This window comes from Homarus americanus, unplaced genomic scaffold (assembly GCF_018991925.1).
Source record: "Homarus americanus isolate GMGI-L3 unplaced genomic scaffold, GMGI_Hamer_2.0 scaffold6317, whole genome shotgun sequence".
In the NCBI taxonomy this organism is placed as follows: Eukaryota; Metazoa; Arthropoda; class Malacostraca; order Decapoda; family Nephropidae; genus Homarus; species Homarus americanus.
Genome location: NW_024730668.1, coordinates 18,183,161 through 18,200,829, shown reverse-complemented (window position 1 = coordinate 18,200,829; position 17,669 = coordinate 18,183,161). Strand labels below are relative to the sequence as shown.

Sequence of the window (17,669 nt, the reverse complement as noted above, 5' to 3'; positions counted from 1 at the left end):
TATTTTAACTAGTATTTCCTTATACTTTCTTTTCCTGTTCTCATGGACGACTATATCTCTTTGTGCTATCACTGTGTCTACTGTTGTATCTCCCTGTGAATGGTGTTTAGTAGGCACAATTTAAAGTCTCTGTGGCACCTATAACACGGCTTGGTTTCAGCTGGCAGTGGTGCCTTTCCAGCTTGCTTGCCAATTTGTATTCACTTTAAGTTATTTACAACCTCTTCCGCAGTCACTGATGACACTATGAACTGATTTAACTAAAGGCACAGTACTACACTCCCTGGTTGGCTTTTATCACAGCCGTGACCACAACTCCGTAAAAAAAAAATAAAATCAAAGCTTTGTCATATGGCAATGATTTTGTGGTTGTAGGCCTCTTGACCTGGGCTGTATCTCCAACTCGGTGGAGATTGAGTCTTCAGAAATACAATCGCGTCTAGCATTAAAAATCCTACATCGATTTACACTTTCATATCACTCAGACGATCTTGATGATCTTATGTAATCACTGTCCAATTTCTGCCGCTCAACAACGAAGGCCCGAATGCCGAACACGCTTTGTTACAGGTTGTAGATTCCACGAAGCTCCTCGGCGTCACCATAGACAACAAACTAAATTGGAAACCACACGTCAGTGAAGTTGTCAAATCCTCCAGTTTCCGTCTCCACCTCCTCCGCCGACTCAAGTCCCTCGGAGTTCCTGCACCCGAGCTCCTCAGTGTTTACACAACATTCATACTTCCCAAGCTCACCTATGCCTCCCCCACCTGGTCTTCCCTCCTAAATGCCACACAACGTAAACACTAGAAAAAGTGCAAAAGAGGGCATGCAAGATTATTCTCTCCCTTCCTACTCCACATATCAAGAAGCGCTCAACACACTGACCCTTTCGACTCACTGACCATCACCACGACCTCATCTGCAAATTTGGTAAGAAGCTTCTACACCATCCCTCGACACCACAACCGCATCCAGCCCATACGTGCACGAACTGGTCGCTATAAGAACAGCCCAGTCCCAACCATTGTAAAATTATCAATAACTTGTAATAAACCAGTGTATTCACTCCCAGTAAACACTACTCCTTGCACTGTCACTATGTTGAAATGAACTGTAGTTTGAGCTTTTCCCCATCTAGTTATTATATGTCTTATTTGTGTCACTTATGTTACTTGTATATTATTTGTAATTCGAAACCCATTCCCCCAAATATGTAACTGTATATTTTCAGCCTTCTGGCTGCCAAGCTCTTTCAATAAACCGTTAATTATTATTATTATTATTATTAGACGCAACACGACCCGACCCGCGCCTAACTCCTTCCCTGCCCTTTTTCCCCATGTGACGAATAACCATGAACAATGCAACGATCAGAGAATCTTATGAATGTGTTCAACGATTGCAACGTGTGAGGGGAGGATCCCTAAATACAGATTGAAGTGAAGTGGATACACCCACGCCAAGAAAACATGAGCCTAGGCCTTTGTTCTATGTTGTCGCCCAAGACGCCCCGGGCTACGGTTCTGAGTTAAAGATAAAACCCAATTAATTTCCCCAGAAACTAGCAAACCAGACTCTTTATTTAGTATGCAATTTAGAATGAAGATATGTAATTATGAAATTTAAAGTTTGGAAACTGTAGGCCTAGTTCAGGGAGAGACGCCACGCCATAGTATCAGTCGGGCGTCTCTTCTCACCCACGCAGGTCAGTTCCCCACCATATCTATAGAGGCCTATCTAGCAGTTTATATACATATTGAAACCTTGCCTAATGACATAAAGTGAATAAATAGTTGTAATACTGTGTGGTGATATAAAAGCCCCTCAGGCATTATGATCAGTCGGGCGTCTCTTCTCACCCACACAGGTGTACGCCCAGAGCGTATGTACGCCTGAGGGAGTCAGAGAAATGCACGTCCCAGCCATCAACGTCCTCCTGTGAGGCACTCATATGTTACTGAGGGGAACGCTGCTGGCCACCCTGCAATCTCCATTAAGGCCCCTGGACATCTCACATATCACCATCTAGGACACAAGATAATGATTGTCTTATATGGAATGATTCGCGGTCGCCACTTAAGCGACCCCATGATACCGGATGCTGGAATAGTCCTAGTATGATTACCAGGGAAGTATCCCATCTACCTACCAAGAGTAGAGTGTGAGCGGGGTACCGATCAAGTGTACCTTGGTGCTACAAGGAAGAATGGTGCTATAAATGTTGGTGCCAGAAAGTATTTTTGGGTGATTGTATAAAAATTGACCTGGGTAAGGAGGTCAATGATTTGTTATGAAGAATGCAGATTTTAATTAGTTAATTTGGAGAAATTCGTGTACTGGTGTGAATTGTAATGAACCTAATAGTAGTTATTTTGATGAAGGTCAACTATTTTTTTTTGTATTGTAACTGAATGCACTAATTTTTTATAAGGAAATAAATTAGTTAAGTCATGAATGATGTTTCATCCTTCCTCCCACTCTCGATTTGGTCAATGAGAAACCCAACCCAATGCCTGGCTTGCTCTGCCAGCTACCTAAACAATCTACATACTGTACAGGGGGTCTGGTGACAGCGACTTTAAAATTTAGAGTAGATTTAAGTTACCCCCTTAGGATTAGTGACTCTAGAATGGGCAGTATACTGTAACCCCATCTGGTTCCTGAGGTAAGCTAGACACTGTCAATTGATTGGAAAAGTCCAAAGGAGAGCCACCAGACTGGTGCCCGCACTTCGGCACGTCAGCTAACCAGAGATTAGAGCGCCTGCATCTGCTAAGCTTATACTACAGGCGGGCAAGGGGTGAACTAATTGAGGTGTACAAACATCTCAAAGGGCACTACTCAGTCGAGTGTGCATTCCTGGAGCTGGTGGACGCCTGTTTCACTAGGGGTCACAGCTTAAGGCTGAAGAAGCCGCAAGTCCAGAAAACTGTGAGGGCGAACTTTTTTGGAGTGAGAATTGTGAACTCTTGGAACAACCTGGCAGAGAGTGTTGTGACGGTACCGAGTGTGAGCTGTTACTTGACCAGACTTGACCAACACGAGTGGGTTCAGATACATTCAGAAGCTAGTTCATGCCCAGTACTTGCCAACAGTGCGTAACAGATACGTGACCGACCGCCCAATCGGCTAAGGAGCCGTGGCGAAGATTCTAAAAGTAAGAAATACTTCTTTATATTACTTTTTTACTTATACCTTTATCCTCTTCGCCACTGATCGGCTCGTTAGCCGCTGGGGTGGTCAGCCACGTCTCTGTTGGCAAGTACTGGGCATGTACTAGCTCCTAAATGTATCTGAACCCACTCGTGTTGGTCAAGTCTGGTCTTACTTTTTTTTTTTTACTTTTATCCTCTTCGCCACTGATCGGCTTGTTAGCCGCTTGGGCGATCGGTCACGTCTCTTTTCATTTATATTCTTCACCAAAAGATCGGCTCGCTAGCCGCCCGGGCGATCGGTCACGTCTCTGTCACGCACTGTTGGCAAATACTGGGCATGCACCGGCTCCTGAATGTACCTGAACCCGCTCCAGTGTTGGTCAAGTCTTCTCTTGAAAGAGCTCACACTCGGTGCCGTCACAACACTCTCTGGTAGATTGTTCCAAGAGTTTACAACCCTCACTCCGAAAAAGTTTGCCCTCACGGTTTTCTGGACTTGCGGCTTCTTCAATCTTGAGCTGTGACCCCTTGTGGGGCGAGCGTCCGCCAGCTCCAAGTAAGGACACTCAACTGAGTAGTGCCCCTGAGATGCTTATACACCTCAACTAGGTCCCCCCTTGCCCGTCTGTAGTATAAGCTAGGCAAGTTCAGGCGCTCCAATCTCTCAGGGTAGCTGAGGTGCCGAAGTGCAGGCACCAGTTTGGTGGCCCTCCTTTGAACATTTTCAACCAACTGACAGTCCCTAGCATATCTCGGGGACCAGATGGGGTGACAGTACTCCAGATGGGGAAGCACTTCACTCCTGAAGATCGTCACGAGGGACGGACCGTCTAGATATCTGAACGACCTTCTTATAAGACCCAATAATTTATTTGCCTGATTTACCTTCTTCTCACAATGGCCCGAGAACTTCAGCTCATTGTCAACATACACACCTAGGTCCTTCTCACACACAGTCTCAACTAGTGCATTTTCTTCATCCCGTTGGGACATATGATACGCCTCCTTACCGTTGGTACGCCCCAGGTGCATCCTCTTACACTTCGTGACATTGAATCTCAGCAGCCATTTCTTCGACCATTCCTGGAGCCCACAGAGGTCCTTCTGCAGCTCTTCACAGTCCGCTTGGTTCTTAATTTCCCGAAATAACTTGCCATCATCGGCAAACATTTGTATGGAGGAGTGTACAACGTCAGGCATGTCATTTATGAAACAAACAAACAACAGCGGGCCCAATACACTGCCCTGTGGTACCCCACTTGTTACAGGTACAGATGACGATTTCGTGCCATTAATCACCACACACTGCTTGCGGTCATGTAGAAAGTCTTCTATCCACGCTAGGACATTTCCCCGAATTCAGTACCCTTCCAGTTTGATTTTCAGCCTTTCGTGGGGTACACTGTCGAAAGCCTTGGCAAAATCTAGGTAAATATTGTCGATATTACCACCCCGTTCTAGAATATGGGTCCAAATATCCAATACCTTGAGCAATTGTGTTAAGCAAGAGCGCCCCGGCATAAAACCGTGTTGGCAATCTTTTGCAAGGTTGTTTCGTAGTAGATGTTTCATCGCGGCATCTCTGATAATACTCTCAAGTACTTTACATATTATGCTGGTCAGGCTCACCGGTCTATAGTTGTTCGTGGAGCGACTATCGCCCTTCTTGAAGATAGGACTCACATAAGCCACTTTCCATTCACTGGGGACCATTTGTTCATCCAGGCATTTACAAAACAGAATCTTCAGGGGCTCTGCAAGCTCGTTGCACAGCTCTCTTAGCACTCGAGGATGCACCATATCAGGTCCGGGACTCTTATGGACCTTTAGCCTGGACAGTTTATTTCTAATACCCTCTTCTGTGAACACAATGTGGGTCAGTGCTGTGTCGAACCGTCTGTCCTCAAACGCAGGAAGGTTAGTTGCATCCTCTCTTGTGAACACTGAGGAAAAGAAGCTGTTCAATGCCTCAGCTTTATCCTGGTCAGAATCTGCGTAACTACCATCTTCAAGCCTCAGGTCTGATACTCCTACTCGCGTTTTCAATTTCGACTTTGCATAGCGGTAAAACGCCTTTGGGTTTGACTTGACCTCGCGTGCAACCAGCCTCTGGAACTCCTTTTCAGCCCTCCTACACTCTATCTTTGCTTGGTTTCTGGCTCTTGCATACATCCTCCTGTCTTGCTCATCGTTTGACCCAACCCACGTCTTGAATTTTTGGGTTTTCTTCTTAATTTTGTCGACCGCCGCATGGTTCATGTGTAGGATCCCCTCGTATTCCTAGAAGCACTGGGTTTGGTCTTGGGTATATATTTATCGATCAAATGGGTCATTTTACTAGTTATGATATTCAGCGTAGTGTCTGCGTTCTTGTACCTTAATAAGTCAGGCCAGTTGATACCCCTCATCTCTTCCCTCATCCCATTGTAATTTCCCTTGTAATATTTGCACCTTGGCCTGGCCTTATCTTGAACTAGGTAACAGTTAAATCTGAATGACAACACTGTATGGTGACTGGTGCCAACTGGGGCAAGGTGTTCCAGTTTGGCCACCATACCCTCCTCGTTTGTTATGATGAGGTCAAGTGGCTTCGGTGTTTGCTCCCCTCTGTAATGTCTCAGGTCTCTCACATGTTGGAACAGAAAATTATCTCTCAGAGTTTCTACTGTTACGAGTTGGGGATTTAGAATATAGTTATACGTCTACCCAGATCCCAACAGGTAACAACAATAAAAAAAAAACAAAGACAATCGGACTATAAAAGGGTAGACAAAGGATGCGAGTTTTCGTTGTATATAATAGAGTACCATAAATCCCTTAACAAAATATTCAGCTTATAAATTACCCTTAACCAAACTTAACCTAAACATTAACAGTATATACATATTAATAAACATAAAACAATCTCGAAGCAAGTGGACGTGGGGAAATTAATACAAGATACTAGTACTTAAGTGAGGAGCTGAGATGGCTGACGAGTAAGGCTGAGTATTGTAGAAGACGGTAGGTAGTCACTGCACGTAGGTTTAGAGGATAGATGATCCTGTGGTCACTTCCCAGAGCCAAGTCCTCTCTCCTCGAATTGGAGCTGACAAAGAAGACTTTGAGGAGGTGACGCAACAACCAGGATAGGGAGAAGGGAAACCTCGGAGTGGTAACTAAGACGAGTCATACTCGTGTCTCGTCCCTAGATGGCGTTGCTCGTGGTGCTGGGTAGGTAGATCAGGACAATAGATGGCGTGCTTCGTAGTGCTGGGTGGAGGGGTTCGTAACACTACAAAAAGAGTAGCACGGTTATTCAAGTTATTCGGGGTGGACTCGTTTCTCCAGTCGATGTCGCCATAGTTAAAGTCCCCCATGATAAGGAGGTGGCTAGGGTTGAGCATCGCCGCATTGTTTATTAAGGTTCTTAAGTTCCTTTGATTTAGTGGGCCACAGTTTGGGGATCTGTAGATACACCCGACGATAAGTAAGTCCCCTCCCTTTAATTTAATTTTACACCACTTGGACTCTTCAAAAACATCCTCTCCCTGTACCCTCGCCTGGCTGGCTCTAAGGTCTTGCCTAGCGTAGATAACCACACCCCTCCTGCAGGATTCTTGAGTTAGGTTCGTAAATGAGTCATATCCAGCAATACTGAACTCACATTCCTCTGGGTCGATTCTCCTGTTCTTGTACAACAGTTCTACAACTCCTACAATATCTGGTTGGTGTGCTCTTAGACCTTAGTAGTGGTTCAAACTCCTCTCTCTTATCAAGGAACGTGTCTGTATTAGTGTACATGACATTCAAGCCAGAATTTGTTCTCGGTAACGTCTCTGCTCTTAGTAATAAACCCGCTCCACCCACATTCTCAGAAGCTGCAGCATTTGCTAAGTACACTGTATTTTGCAGGGTGTGGTTAAAAATGTCATTGTTTACACGGCGCTCGTTCCCTCCTGTCCGGTAGGCTGAGCTGGTGCCGCCTCCCGGGTGGGGGGTTGAGTGGGTGGAGGGTGCTCACACTCGGTGCCGTCACAACACTCTGGCAGGTTGTTCTAAGAGTGACAAGAGTTGGCAGTCGTAAGGTCCTCAACCAATTTAATTACTTGGTATGATTTATTTCAGTAATAATTCCAGTCGCCACGCATTGTACTTTTCCCAGTAATGTTATATATTTTGGTGCTTGTAGTCTACTGAATTGTATAGAATAGCTTAAGGTGGCGGCACACTGGGTACTTTCCTCCAAACATGTTGCCCGTTTTGCTGGCAGTTGGCCTAAATGCCCAGCAAGCAGCAGGAGTTCTGCTGTTGCGAGAAATGGACAACGTTTTGGCGGGGATCATTGCTAGCCGGATTAGTGCCCAAATGAGCTTCAAATAAGTTCAAGTAAAATTTTAAATAAATCATGGAACAATGATAAATTAAAATATAACACATAAATAGTGACATAATTCTATTTATTCGTCACTTTAAACCTTCTTTATATTATTAAATCATTATTCATGGTCTTTTTTGACCAGCCAGCCGCCACCACTATTAAAGAAACTTCATGATGCACCCATTGTCTTTTCTTTAGCTTTTGCAGACGCCTCGCTTGCTTCAATTGAAGAATTTTAGCACAATCCTGCAAGGTCTCAACTGTAGTAATGGTATCCATGGCGAACCTCGTCTAGATGCTTTGTTGTTGTTTTCCTTGCATTTGGCAGACGTGCCAACAAAACTTCCCAGTGTGACGCAAAACGTCTCTTTGTTTTTCTGCCAGATCGTTGTTATATATATATATATATATATGTTTATATGCTGCCTTTATTGATTATATATATATTATATATTATGTTACTTCTTACCAAAGTCAGAAAGTGTTTCGGCTTGTGTAAACACGAAATGTGTTAGGCACGTAGTAACGAGCAACAGAGAATAAACGCTCCAGCTAGACCGACCATGTGACTTGTCATTCTCCCATTAAATAACGCAAGATACTACAATCGTGTTTACCAAACATGTTTGGAGGAAAGTGACCGGTGTGCCGCCGCCCCTAGAATTCACTCAGCCATCTACGCCAGCTCTTCCAAACACTCCAGAGCTAACTCACCCTAACCCACCTGTTTTAGCCCACCCAGACTTAGTGATGCCCATCCACCCAGACCATCCTGTACACCCCAAGATGTACCTGAGAGAGATGGCAGACAGATGGCAAGGAGCAGCAATAAACAACAGGCTCTGGTGGGCTCCATCGTCACCTCATGCTTCACCATCTTTTCCCCAGCTATTATCAAGGCGATGCTCTTATTTCTACACCACTGAAGTAAAGTTTTTCTTCCTATATCTGATAAATTTCGCTCAAAAAAAATTGAACAAGACAAATCTTCAGTATTGCTCGAGTATCTTGGTTGGTTTGCGTTTCTTGTAAATATTATCTTGTGTAAAGGTCAAATGCAGAAGCAGTATCTGGTACAGGTGAGGTGAGGTGAGTTAAGACTGACTGAGGGAAGGAAGCTCTCTGGGTGCCTTGTAACTAGACTATGAACCCTGGTCGATAACCTTCTCTTATATCATTACTACTGTTGCCATTATTTCCATATAAATGTGATGAATCGATTATCTCGGTGGATGCTTTGATATGTTTAACAGCTTTTTATTCAACAAACTTTCTATTTTGTGTTAAGGTTTACCATAAAATGTAAGATAATTTAATATCCTCTTTGCCACTGATCGGCTCGTTAGCCACTTGGGCAGTCGGTCATATCTCTGTTGACACTGTTGGCAAGTACTGGGCAGGCACTGGCACCTGAATGTATCTGAACCCGTTCCAATGATGGTCAACTCTGGCCTTGAATGAGCTCACATTCTCTGCCGACACAACACTCTTTGGGTGTTCTAAGAGTTTACAACTTTCATTCCGAAAAAGTTTGCCCTCTGTTACTAGTAGTCGAGTGGTTACCTATTGTGTAGGCATACACACTCGATTTGGTGGTTGGGTTTAGTAGCTTTTCTAAATGATTTTGAATGTAAAGTGTGCTGGTATAAGATGATATTGTCTCTGATGTTGTTGTAATTATGATGTTCTATGTAATGTGATGTATTGAGAAAATGTGTTAAAAATAGTTGAGACTTGTCTAGAGGACGAGCCAAATTAAGTCCCACGCTAAATAGTGGTAGGTTTGGGATCCCTCAGTCAGGCTGTTGGTGAGAGTCAGACATGGTCCGGACCACTTACTCAGGTTTTGTATATCAGTACTGCTCTAGTGATTAGATTAGGTGACCATTGGTTGTGTAACCGTGTTATATATGAGTATTGAGAGTTTAAGGATTAAATTGTTGTGACTGTAGTTTTGTTTAAAGAGATGAACCAGGAACTTTGAATGCTCAATATCCAGATTATGATCTTCCGAAATGTACATGAGTTTAGTTTATATTAATTGATAGTTAGTCGTGCAAAGTGCCACACTGACATTATTATTCACAGTAAATTAGCTTCATTCATTATAAGTGGAATGTAAAATCTTGAAATGTGAACCCTAACCCTCCTTCTGAAGCAGTCAACGAGCCTGCTCCATTGTTGTTTATTACCTTTACTCCCCAAAACTTAAAAGTACTGTTATATTAAGTTAATCAATCCTATGTCCATATTTTATATTGTACATATACATTTTATCCATTCAATTATTAAATTGTTGTATGCTTTCACAAGACCTTGAACCAAAGCTGCACTTAATTAATGAGGGCCTTATCAGATTAAAACTGAACCCTAAAGCATCTTTAGTAATTCTGTGTGCCATTTGGCCCTCACCAACACTGCAATACATGGCATGACACCTCGCAGTTTTCTCGACTTGTGGCTTCTTCAACCTTGAGCTGTGACCCCTTGTGGGGTGGACGTCCACCAGCTCCAGGTATGAACATTCGACCGAGTAGTGCCCTCTGTAATATAAGCTAGGTAGTTGCAGGTGCTCAATTTTTGGGTAACTGAGGTTCCGTAGAGTGAGCACCAGTCTGATGGCCTTCCTTTGGACTTTTCCAATCAATTGACAATCTCTAGCATACCTCGGTTACCAGACGGGGTGACTGTACTCCAGATGGGGAAGCACCTCACTCTTGAAGATCGTGACAAGCAATGGACCATCCAGATATCGAAATGAACTTCTTATAAAACCTATTAGTTTCGTTGCTTGATTTACCTTCTTCTCACAATGGTCCGAGAAGTTAAGTTCATTGTCAACATACACACTGTGATATTTTTAAAATATCATTATGGAAAATACTGTAATATTATTTTGTTCTTGTTTGTAAGTATCATTTTAGTTTATTTCATTATTACGATAATACCACCATTATGTTCATTGTTGTTTCCTCTGAATTTTTACATTTGCTTTTGTGTTATTTCATATATGTAGTGAAATGAGTCAAGTAAAGCTTGGATGTACCAACCAAGTGTTTTATTTACCTCAATTTACTTGACTCATCTAAGCCTACCATGGAGAAGCTACTATCATCCACACGTCTGGGTATTAATCCTACCGTTGTTGTTGTTGAGATTGTCGGACCGTAGTCCGACACGGGCCTTTGCCTATAGGCGACCCGTTTGGTGGTTCCGGCTGGAGCTCCAGGAGCAGCCAGACCGGATTGGGATTGGAGGTGGTCCCACCTGCAGATTGGAAGGATACTGCAGGTTGCAAGTGTGAGCGGACCCCCGATCAGTGGACGCTTACCACCAACCCCCACTCTTGGACGTGGTCAGCTTCGGAGTGGCGCGCCCCCCGAACTGGGGTCCGCACTTGCTGGGAGAGGATGCTTTCTAAGCTATCTGGGTGGTGGGTATCGTGTGATGACCCGGAGTAGGTGGTGAATGTGGTCTGTATGGGCCTTTCGGGTTAGAGTGGCCGCTGGTGTTGTGTGTGTTTCTTGGGAGATTTGAGTTCTGTTTCGGAGGCTTTGTGTGACCTCGCAATCGAGGAGATAGTGTTCAAGTGGGTTGGCTGCTGGCTCCTGACAGTAGGTGCAATCCATGACGTCATTTCCGATCATCTGCCAGGAGCACTTGTACCCTAGTCGTAGTCGATGAAGGCTGACTTGGGTTTGTCTTGGAGTTTTCTTGTCAGCGAAAGGTGGTTCCCCTTTTGTGGCCGCCAGGTACCATTTGGCTGATTGGGAACCAGCGTTGAGTGCATGAAGGAAGTTCTTTTTGATGTGGAGCTTGCTAGTCTTTCTGAGGTGATTCTTAATCTGTTGCACACTTGCTGGAACTTGGATGTGTACGCTACTAGAACGTGTAGCTGCCTTGGCTGCTTCGTCTGCCACGTCGTTTCCTCCGATCCCTACATGACTGGGAATCCAGTGTAAGACGACTGGTCGGTTTTGGCTTTGGAATTCCTGTAGCTGTGCGAGGATCGAGGTGATGATGTGGACGTTGTCTCTTGGTTGACTGTGTTGCAGCGCCTGCATGGCCGATTTCGAGTCCGTGTGAATTATGATCGACTTGTTGTGTTGTGTTGCAGCGTGTTGTAGGGCCTTTGAGATTGCTATCAGTTCTGTTTGTAGGGTGGAGCAGTCATTGGAAAGTCTCCATTGGAGGGTCTGACCTTGGGTGTAGAAGGCCGCTCCGGATCTATGATGTTTTGGGTCCACCGAGCCGTCTGTGAAGTATGATGCTGCATCAGCCGGTGTCTCGGTGGCTATGGCTTGGAGAGTTATTTTTTTGAGGTCCTCCTTCTGGAGGTTGGCTTTACTATCGCCTAGGTCGGTGAATTTGAGTGTGGCTGGTGGAGGGCTCCATGGTGGAGGAACAGTGTAACCATTGTCTCGTGTGTCTTGGTTGTTCTTGACGAGTGTTTCTGCTTGCAGGTGTCGGATGACCTCGCTTGCCTCGTGCGACCAGGTGGCCCCTCGCACTCTGTGGTCGAGGTGGAGGGAGGCGCTGATTCGAATCTTGGCAACTGTGGGCTTGTCTGCTCTACAGATTTTGGCGAGGAGACCAGCTGTCACCTGCTTGACTCGTACTGCCAGGGGTGGTAGTTCGGTTTCCATTTGCAGATTGCAAATTCTGGTCCACATGGGTGCTCCGAGCATGGTCCTGAGAGCATTGTTTTGGATGACTTCTAGCTTAGCTATTTGGTCTTCTCTCAGTCCAATGAGTGATGGAGCACTGTAATCTACCAGCGATCTGATGGCGGCCGTGTAGTAGGCTTTGAGCACATGAAGGTTTACTCCTGCGGATTTGCTGGTGAGCGACCTCATTATATTGTGTCTGCTCTTCGTCCTGTGCCTGAGATACTCGAGTTGCGGCTTGAAGGTGAGTTTCTGGTCAAACCAGATTCCAAGACACTGGTGGGCGTTGGTCCAGACTACCGGCGTGTTTTGTATGGAGAGCATCTTGTCTGGTGTGTCTGTGCAGATGGCCATCGCTTTCGACTTGGCTGGATTTATCTTGAGTCCAAGTCTGTTGCACTCCTCTTCTATAAGTTGGAGTGCGTGTTGCGTGTTGGCTAGTCTGTTCGATCCTCTTACTATAAGCTGTAAGTCGTCTGCATAGCATAGGAGCTTGGCTGTTTGTCTGAAGGGAAGTTTGACTAGATTTTCCATCAGGACGTTGAACAGCATTGGACTGAGGATGCCTCCTTGTGGGGTTCCGTTTTCATGGACCCTGTAGCTTGAGGTTGCTCCCTGAAAGCGTACTCGTGCTTCTCTCTGTGTGAGGTAGTTCTGGATCCACCCCAGCAACCTTCCTTTGACGCCTTTTTTAGCGAGCGTAGTTGTAATGGCCAAGGGATTTGCTAGTTCGAAGGCTTTCTCCAGGTCGAGGAAGACCACCAGAGCTGGTTTGTTGTCCACTGTGCTGAGTATCTCGGCGATGTTGTTGCCTGTGCCGGTGTTCTCGGTGTAAGCAAAGATGTGAGGGTGTGGGCTGCCTACTTTCCACTTGAGTCGGTTGAGAGCCATTCTTTCTCCCGTCTTCGCTATGCAGCTGAGAAGGGAGATGGGCCTCGGTTTGTCTGGTTCTCTGGGCTTCGGAATGGGCTGTATATCTGCCTTCTTCCATTCCGGTGGGAGTCTTTGTGCTGTCCACGAAGCATTGATGGCTTGCAGCAGAGCCTCGTGTCCGGCTGTACCGGCATGAGAAAGCATGGAGTAGGTTATCCTGTCGGCCCCTGGAGCTGTGTCCTTGCTTCGTTTTAGCGACTTCTGGAGTTCTTGCTGGTTGAATGGTCTGTCAGTGTCATCTTCACTGTTGCAGGCCTCTTCGATCATCTGGAGTCTGACCTGTCGCAGACGCCGTTGTGTCTCCTCCGCCTGTCTCGGGAGGTTCTTCGTTGCTGCTCGGTCAGAGAACAGTTTTGCAAGTCTCTCGGCTTCCTCTTCTGGGTTGGGATGAGTTGGTGGTGGTGGTGTTGCCTTCCCAGATGCCCTTCGGATCTGGGCCCACATCTTGCCAAGGGAGGTGTGCTCGTTCAGTTCGGAGCACCACTTGAGCCAGCTTACGTTTTTAATTTCTTCCTTCTCTTCCCTGGTATCCTTAACTATGACTTGCAGGAGATGTCTGTTTGTTGCCGTGGGATGTCTCCTGTAGTTTCTTCGGGCCATGTTCACTCTGTGGTTGAGTTCTTTCACCCTGGGACAGTAGTACCAGTAATCATTGTACTGTCTTGATGTGGGTTTTGTTTTTGGGATAGCCTCTTCTGCCGCTTGGTGAAACGCCTCGACCAATTGGTGGTGGAGGGTTGTCTCATCCGCGGGTGCTGCGCCGGCCGGCTGTGATTTTTCGCGCCACTTAGCCAGGTGTTTCTTAAAGAGTCCCCAATCTGCCTTTTGGGTATTGTATCTCCATCTCGGGGGGGTGGAGTGGGGAGTTTGTTCACCTTCAGCGTTGTTAGGGTGGCGAAGTGGTCGCTGGTCAGCGTGGGGTGTATCTGCCAGGAGGCCGAAGGCTGTAGTGCACTGGAGACGAAGGTTAGATCTAGCCTTCCTCCCCTAGTGTGGGTGGGCTCTCCGGTGTTCAGGAGGCAGATCTCGGGTGTATCTTGAAAGGTGGTGTATAGGTGTAGGCCGTCTTCATTTGTGGGGCTTGCCGAGCTTAGGAAGGGATGATGTGCGTTGAAATCCCCTCCTATGAGTGTGGCGTGGTCAGCGGCCGAAGCAAATAATTGAGTAACCTCCAGTGAGCCCCTTGGGTTCTTGTAGATGTTGTGAACAGTTAATTCCCGTTCTTGGAGGGTTACTTTGACGGCCTGTGTCTCGATGTTTTCCCCACATGGAAATTGCTGCGTGACATCGGCGGAGGGTATGCTTGACTTGACCAAGATCATACATCCTCTTGTTGACGCCTGCGTGAAATGCCTCCTGTATGTCTTGTAACCGCTGAATTTGAAACAGTGGTGTTCTTGTAGAAGTGTTTCTTGTAGCAGTATGATGTCAAGCTTGTCCTTGGCTGCTGCTTCTTGTAGGAGGTGTTTCTTGTTTTTGATGCCCTGAGCATTCCATGTTAGGATGTTCAGGGTGCTGACGTTTTCCACCACTGTTTCATCGGGGACTTCTGGTGGTCCTCGATGGAGATGTCCAAGTTCGATTCCAACTGAATCAGGTCCATGTCTTCGTGTTCTGTGGTTTTTGCCTTCTGGGCCGTGGTTCGGTTCAGGGGAGTTGAAACGTCCAGTTTCTTTCTGGGAGCTGTCGGTATCTTGGGAGCTGTCGGTGTCTTGGGTTCTCTGGTGGCCTTCTTCGGTGTAGAGTGTACCTCGGCTGTTACTCGTGTGCGGACCGGCGTGGCTTCCTCCACTGAGGTGGCTGGAGCTGTGGCGACTTGCCCGAGGACGCTCCCCATGAGTATTTGGAGCTGTGTGGGTTGGATCTTGTGGCCCAGTAGTCCGGCTAGGCCCTCCGCGAAGGTTGTCAGTACCTTGGCTAGGTCTGATATGTGTATCATTCCTTCTGGTGCCTTGGTGTGTGCTTCTTTTGTCTTTCTCGTGGTTGTCGTTGTCTGCTGCTTGGGTGGCTGAGGTGTGGCTGTAGTGAGGCCAGGAAACTGGGCTGCACTTTGGGTGTTGACTGGCTGAGGAGGTTGTCTTTGTTGTTTGGGCCTTTGGGTTCCCCACACGAAGGTACTTGGTGGGGCTGGTGTGTAGGCGGTGGGGGCCGGTCTTGCTGCTGGTCGGTTTGCCTGGACCCTCTTTGTTCTCTCGGAGCATCCAGGATTCCAGGCGTGGTGTTTGCCCCCGCAGTTGGCACACTTGGGGGCAATTTTTTCCCCATTTTTCAGCTTGGTGAGGCAGGAGTGTGTGCCGTGCTTCTGTGCGCAGACTGCGCAGATTTCCTTGTACGTGCACCTTGTCTGATGGTGCCCGTATTTCTGGCATCTGAAGCACCGCAGGGGCTCTGGGACGAAGGGCCTCACTTCGTAGATCCCCCAGGTTTTGAGGTCTATGGTGCTGGGGGGTGAGCCGTAGTGCGTTATGAGTACTTGTTTCGTGGTGGCCGTCTTGTCCGACAGGGGAGAGCATCTCTCGCTTTTAAGATCATCAGTTTCTGGGCGGGGTCTAGCTTGGTTGAAGTAACGGTGGTGGTGTTTTGCAGGTAAGTGTCGAGGGTGGTGGCGGAGTTCTTGTCTTTGGGGTGAATAATCATCTCCCCCTTTAGGTTGGGCCGCACTGAGAACTTGGCCAGTGGATTTAGCTTTTCCATCTCTGTGACGGCGGCATATGTTGTTTTTGCGTCCGTTTTCGTGATCCGGAATTTTGGCAGTGTCGTTGGAGGTGAGCTGGTGGTGGTGATGGGTGCCTTGGGGGCTGCTTGACGGCAATCGTTTCCCGAAAAGGCACGTCGGCGTTTCTTGTTTTCTACCTTCGTCCAGTTGTCCTCAGTGGCGGTAGCAGTGGTGGTGGAGTTGTTGGAGGTGGTGGTATTGTTCCTACTTTTCAGGGCTTCATTTAAGGCGCGTAACTGGTCCGCTTTCTCTGTGCGGAGCCTGTCGTAGTTCGGGTCGTCAGGTTGGCGGTTCAGGCGGGGATCGCGGTTAGGAGGGCGTACGCGCTCCATAACCGGGTTTTTTTTTTTTAGATCCTACCTATTCCGGTTGAGTAAATAGCAGAGGAATTACAGCACTCCCCACTGGCTGGTGGTCGTAGAGTGGTTCCTGAGCTTCTCCCCCGGAGCCCCGATTGGGGAAGCCTACTTCCTAGTGTATGTGACTGCTCACTTATAGACGTGAGCTAAGTGTGCCTATTTGGGAAGGATAAGGATTGCTACCCTCTTTCCAGGTGGACCCGCACGATCACGGTTTTCCTGGAAAGACTCGGCTGGGGAGGGTTTTGCTCCGACCCCCTTTCGTGTTCACAATCTCCTGGGAGGGAGGTGAACAGTTACAGGGGGGACCGCAGGACGAATACACTTTTGAGGGTGCAGGTCCCTAGGCCAGAGCGAAAAAGGAAAAATAGTAGTAGAAGGAAAAGGGCTCAAACCACGCCGGGAATATCGCGCTATAACTGCTCTCCAGCTGGAGTGTGGGTCACTCACACCACCAGTGGGGAGGGCAAGCTAATGCTCGATAAACCGAGAACGCTCGTGAGTTGTTGTGGGCGATGACAGTCGTGGGTGGTCCGGTCCGGGAAGATGGCCAACAATGGCACAAGGGAGAGGGCGGTCTTCACAGTTCCGGGTCCAGCAGGAGGTCTTGTTGAGAGGTCTTCTTGGTTCAGGAGCGATGTGAGAAGTATTTATATGTATATGTGTATGTGTATATATATATATATATATATATATATATATATATATATATATATATATATATATATATATATATATATATATATATATATATATATATAATCAACGACCTCACCAGTCAGGAATCGAACCCTCGACCTACTGGGTGGGACTACGGAATGCTACCGACCATCCCACAAGGACACTAAAAGCAGTCCTCGACTCTGTTATATTTCACACAAAGCCTGTTCATCGAGCTGTTGGCGCCGTGAACCTCATTGGGAACTGCCCGTGCCTCGTATGTGGTGTCAGTAGCATTTTACCGAATTCAGCTGGTATGAAACACGAGGTACCATATATATACTTCGTTTTTAGTCCATATAACACGCGGACTTTGAACATATAATCAACGACCTCACCAGCCAGGAATCGAACCCTCGACCTACTGGGTGGGACTACGGAATGCTACCGACCATCCCACAAGGACACTAAAAGCAGTCCTAGACTCTGTTATATTTCACACAAAGCCTGTTCATCGAGCTGATGGCGCCGTGAACCTCATTGGGAACTGCCCGTGCCTCGTATGTGGTGTCAGTAGCATTTTACCGAATTCAGCTGGTATGAAACACGAGGTACCATATATATATATACTTCATTTTTAGTCCATTTAACACGCGGACTTTGAACATATAATCGGGCAGTTCCCAATGAGGTTCACGACACCATCAGCTCGATGAACAGGCTTTGTGTGAAATATAACAGAGTCTAGTAGAGTTCGACTGGTCGTTGATTATATGTTCAAAGTCCGCGTGTTATATGGAATAAAAATGAAGTATA

The 17,669-nt window shown here is 46.6% G+C and overlaps 1 protein-coding gene across 1 annotated transcript in view; it reads right to left on the bottom strand.

The window, feature by feature from the left end:
- The window catches only part of LOC121867107 (phospholipase A2 SSD387-like), a 32,507-nt gene extending 23,836 nt beyond the window's left edge, over positions 1-8,671 (bottom strand). The window contains exon 1 of the mRNA XM_042366865.1: positions 8,311-8,671. Coding sequence (XP_042222799.1) covers positions 8,311-8,395 — 85 coding nt within the window. The 5' untranslated portion in view covers positions 8,396-8,671. The remainder of the gene's footprint in view (positions 1-8,310) is intronic.
- Positions 8,672-17,669: the final 8,998 nt, after the last annotated feature.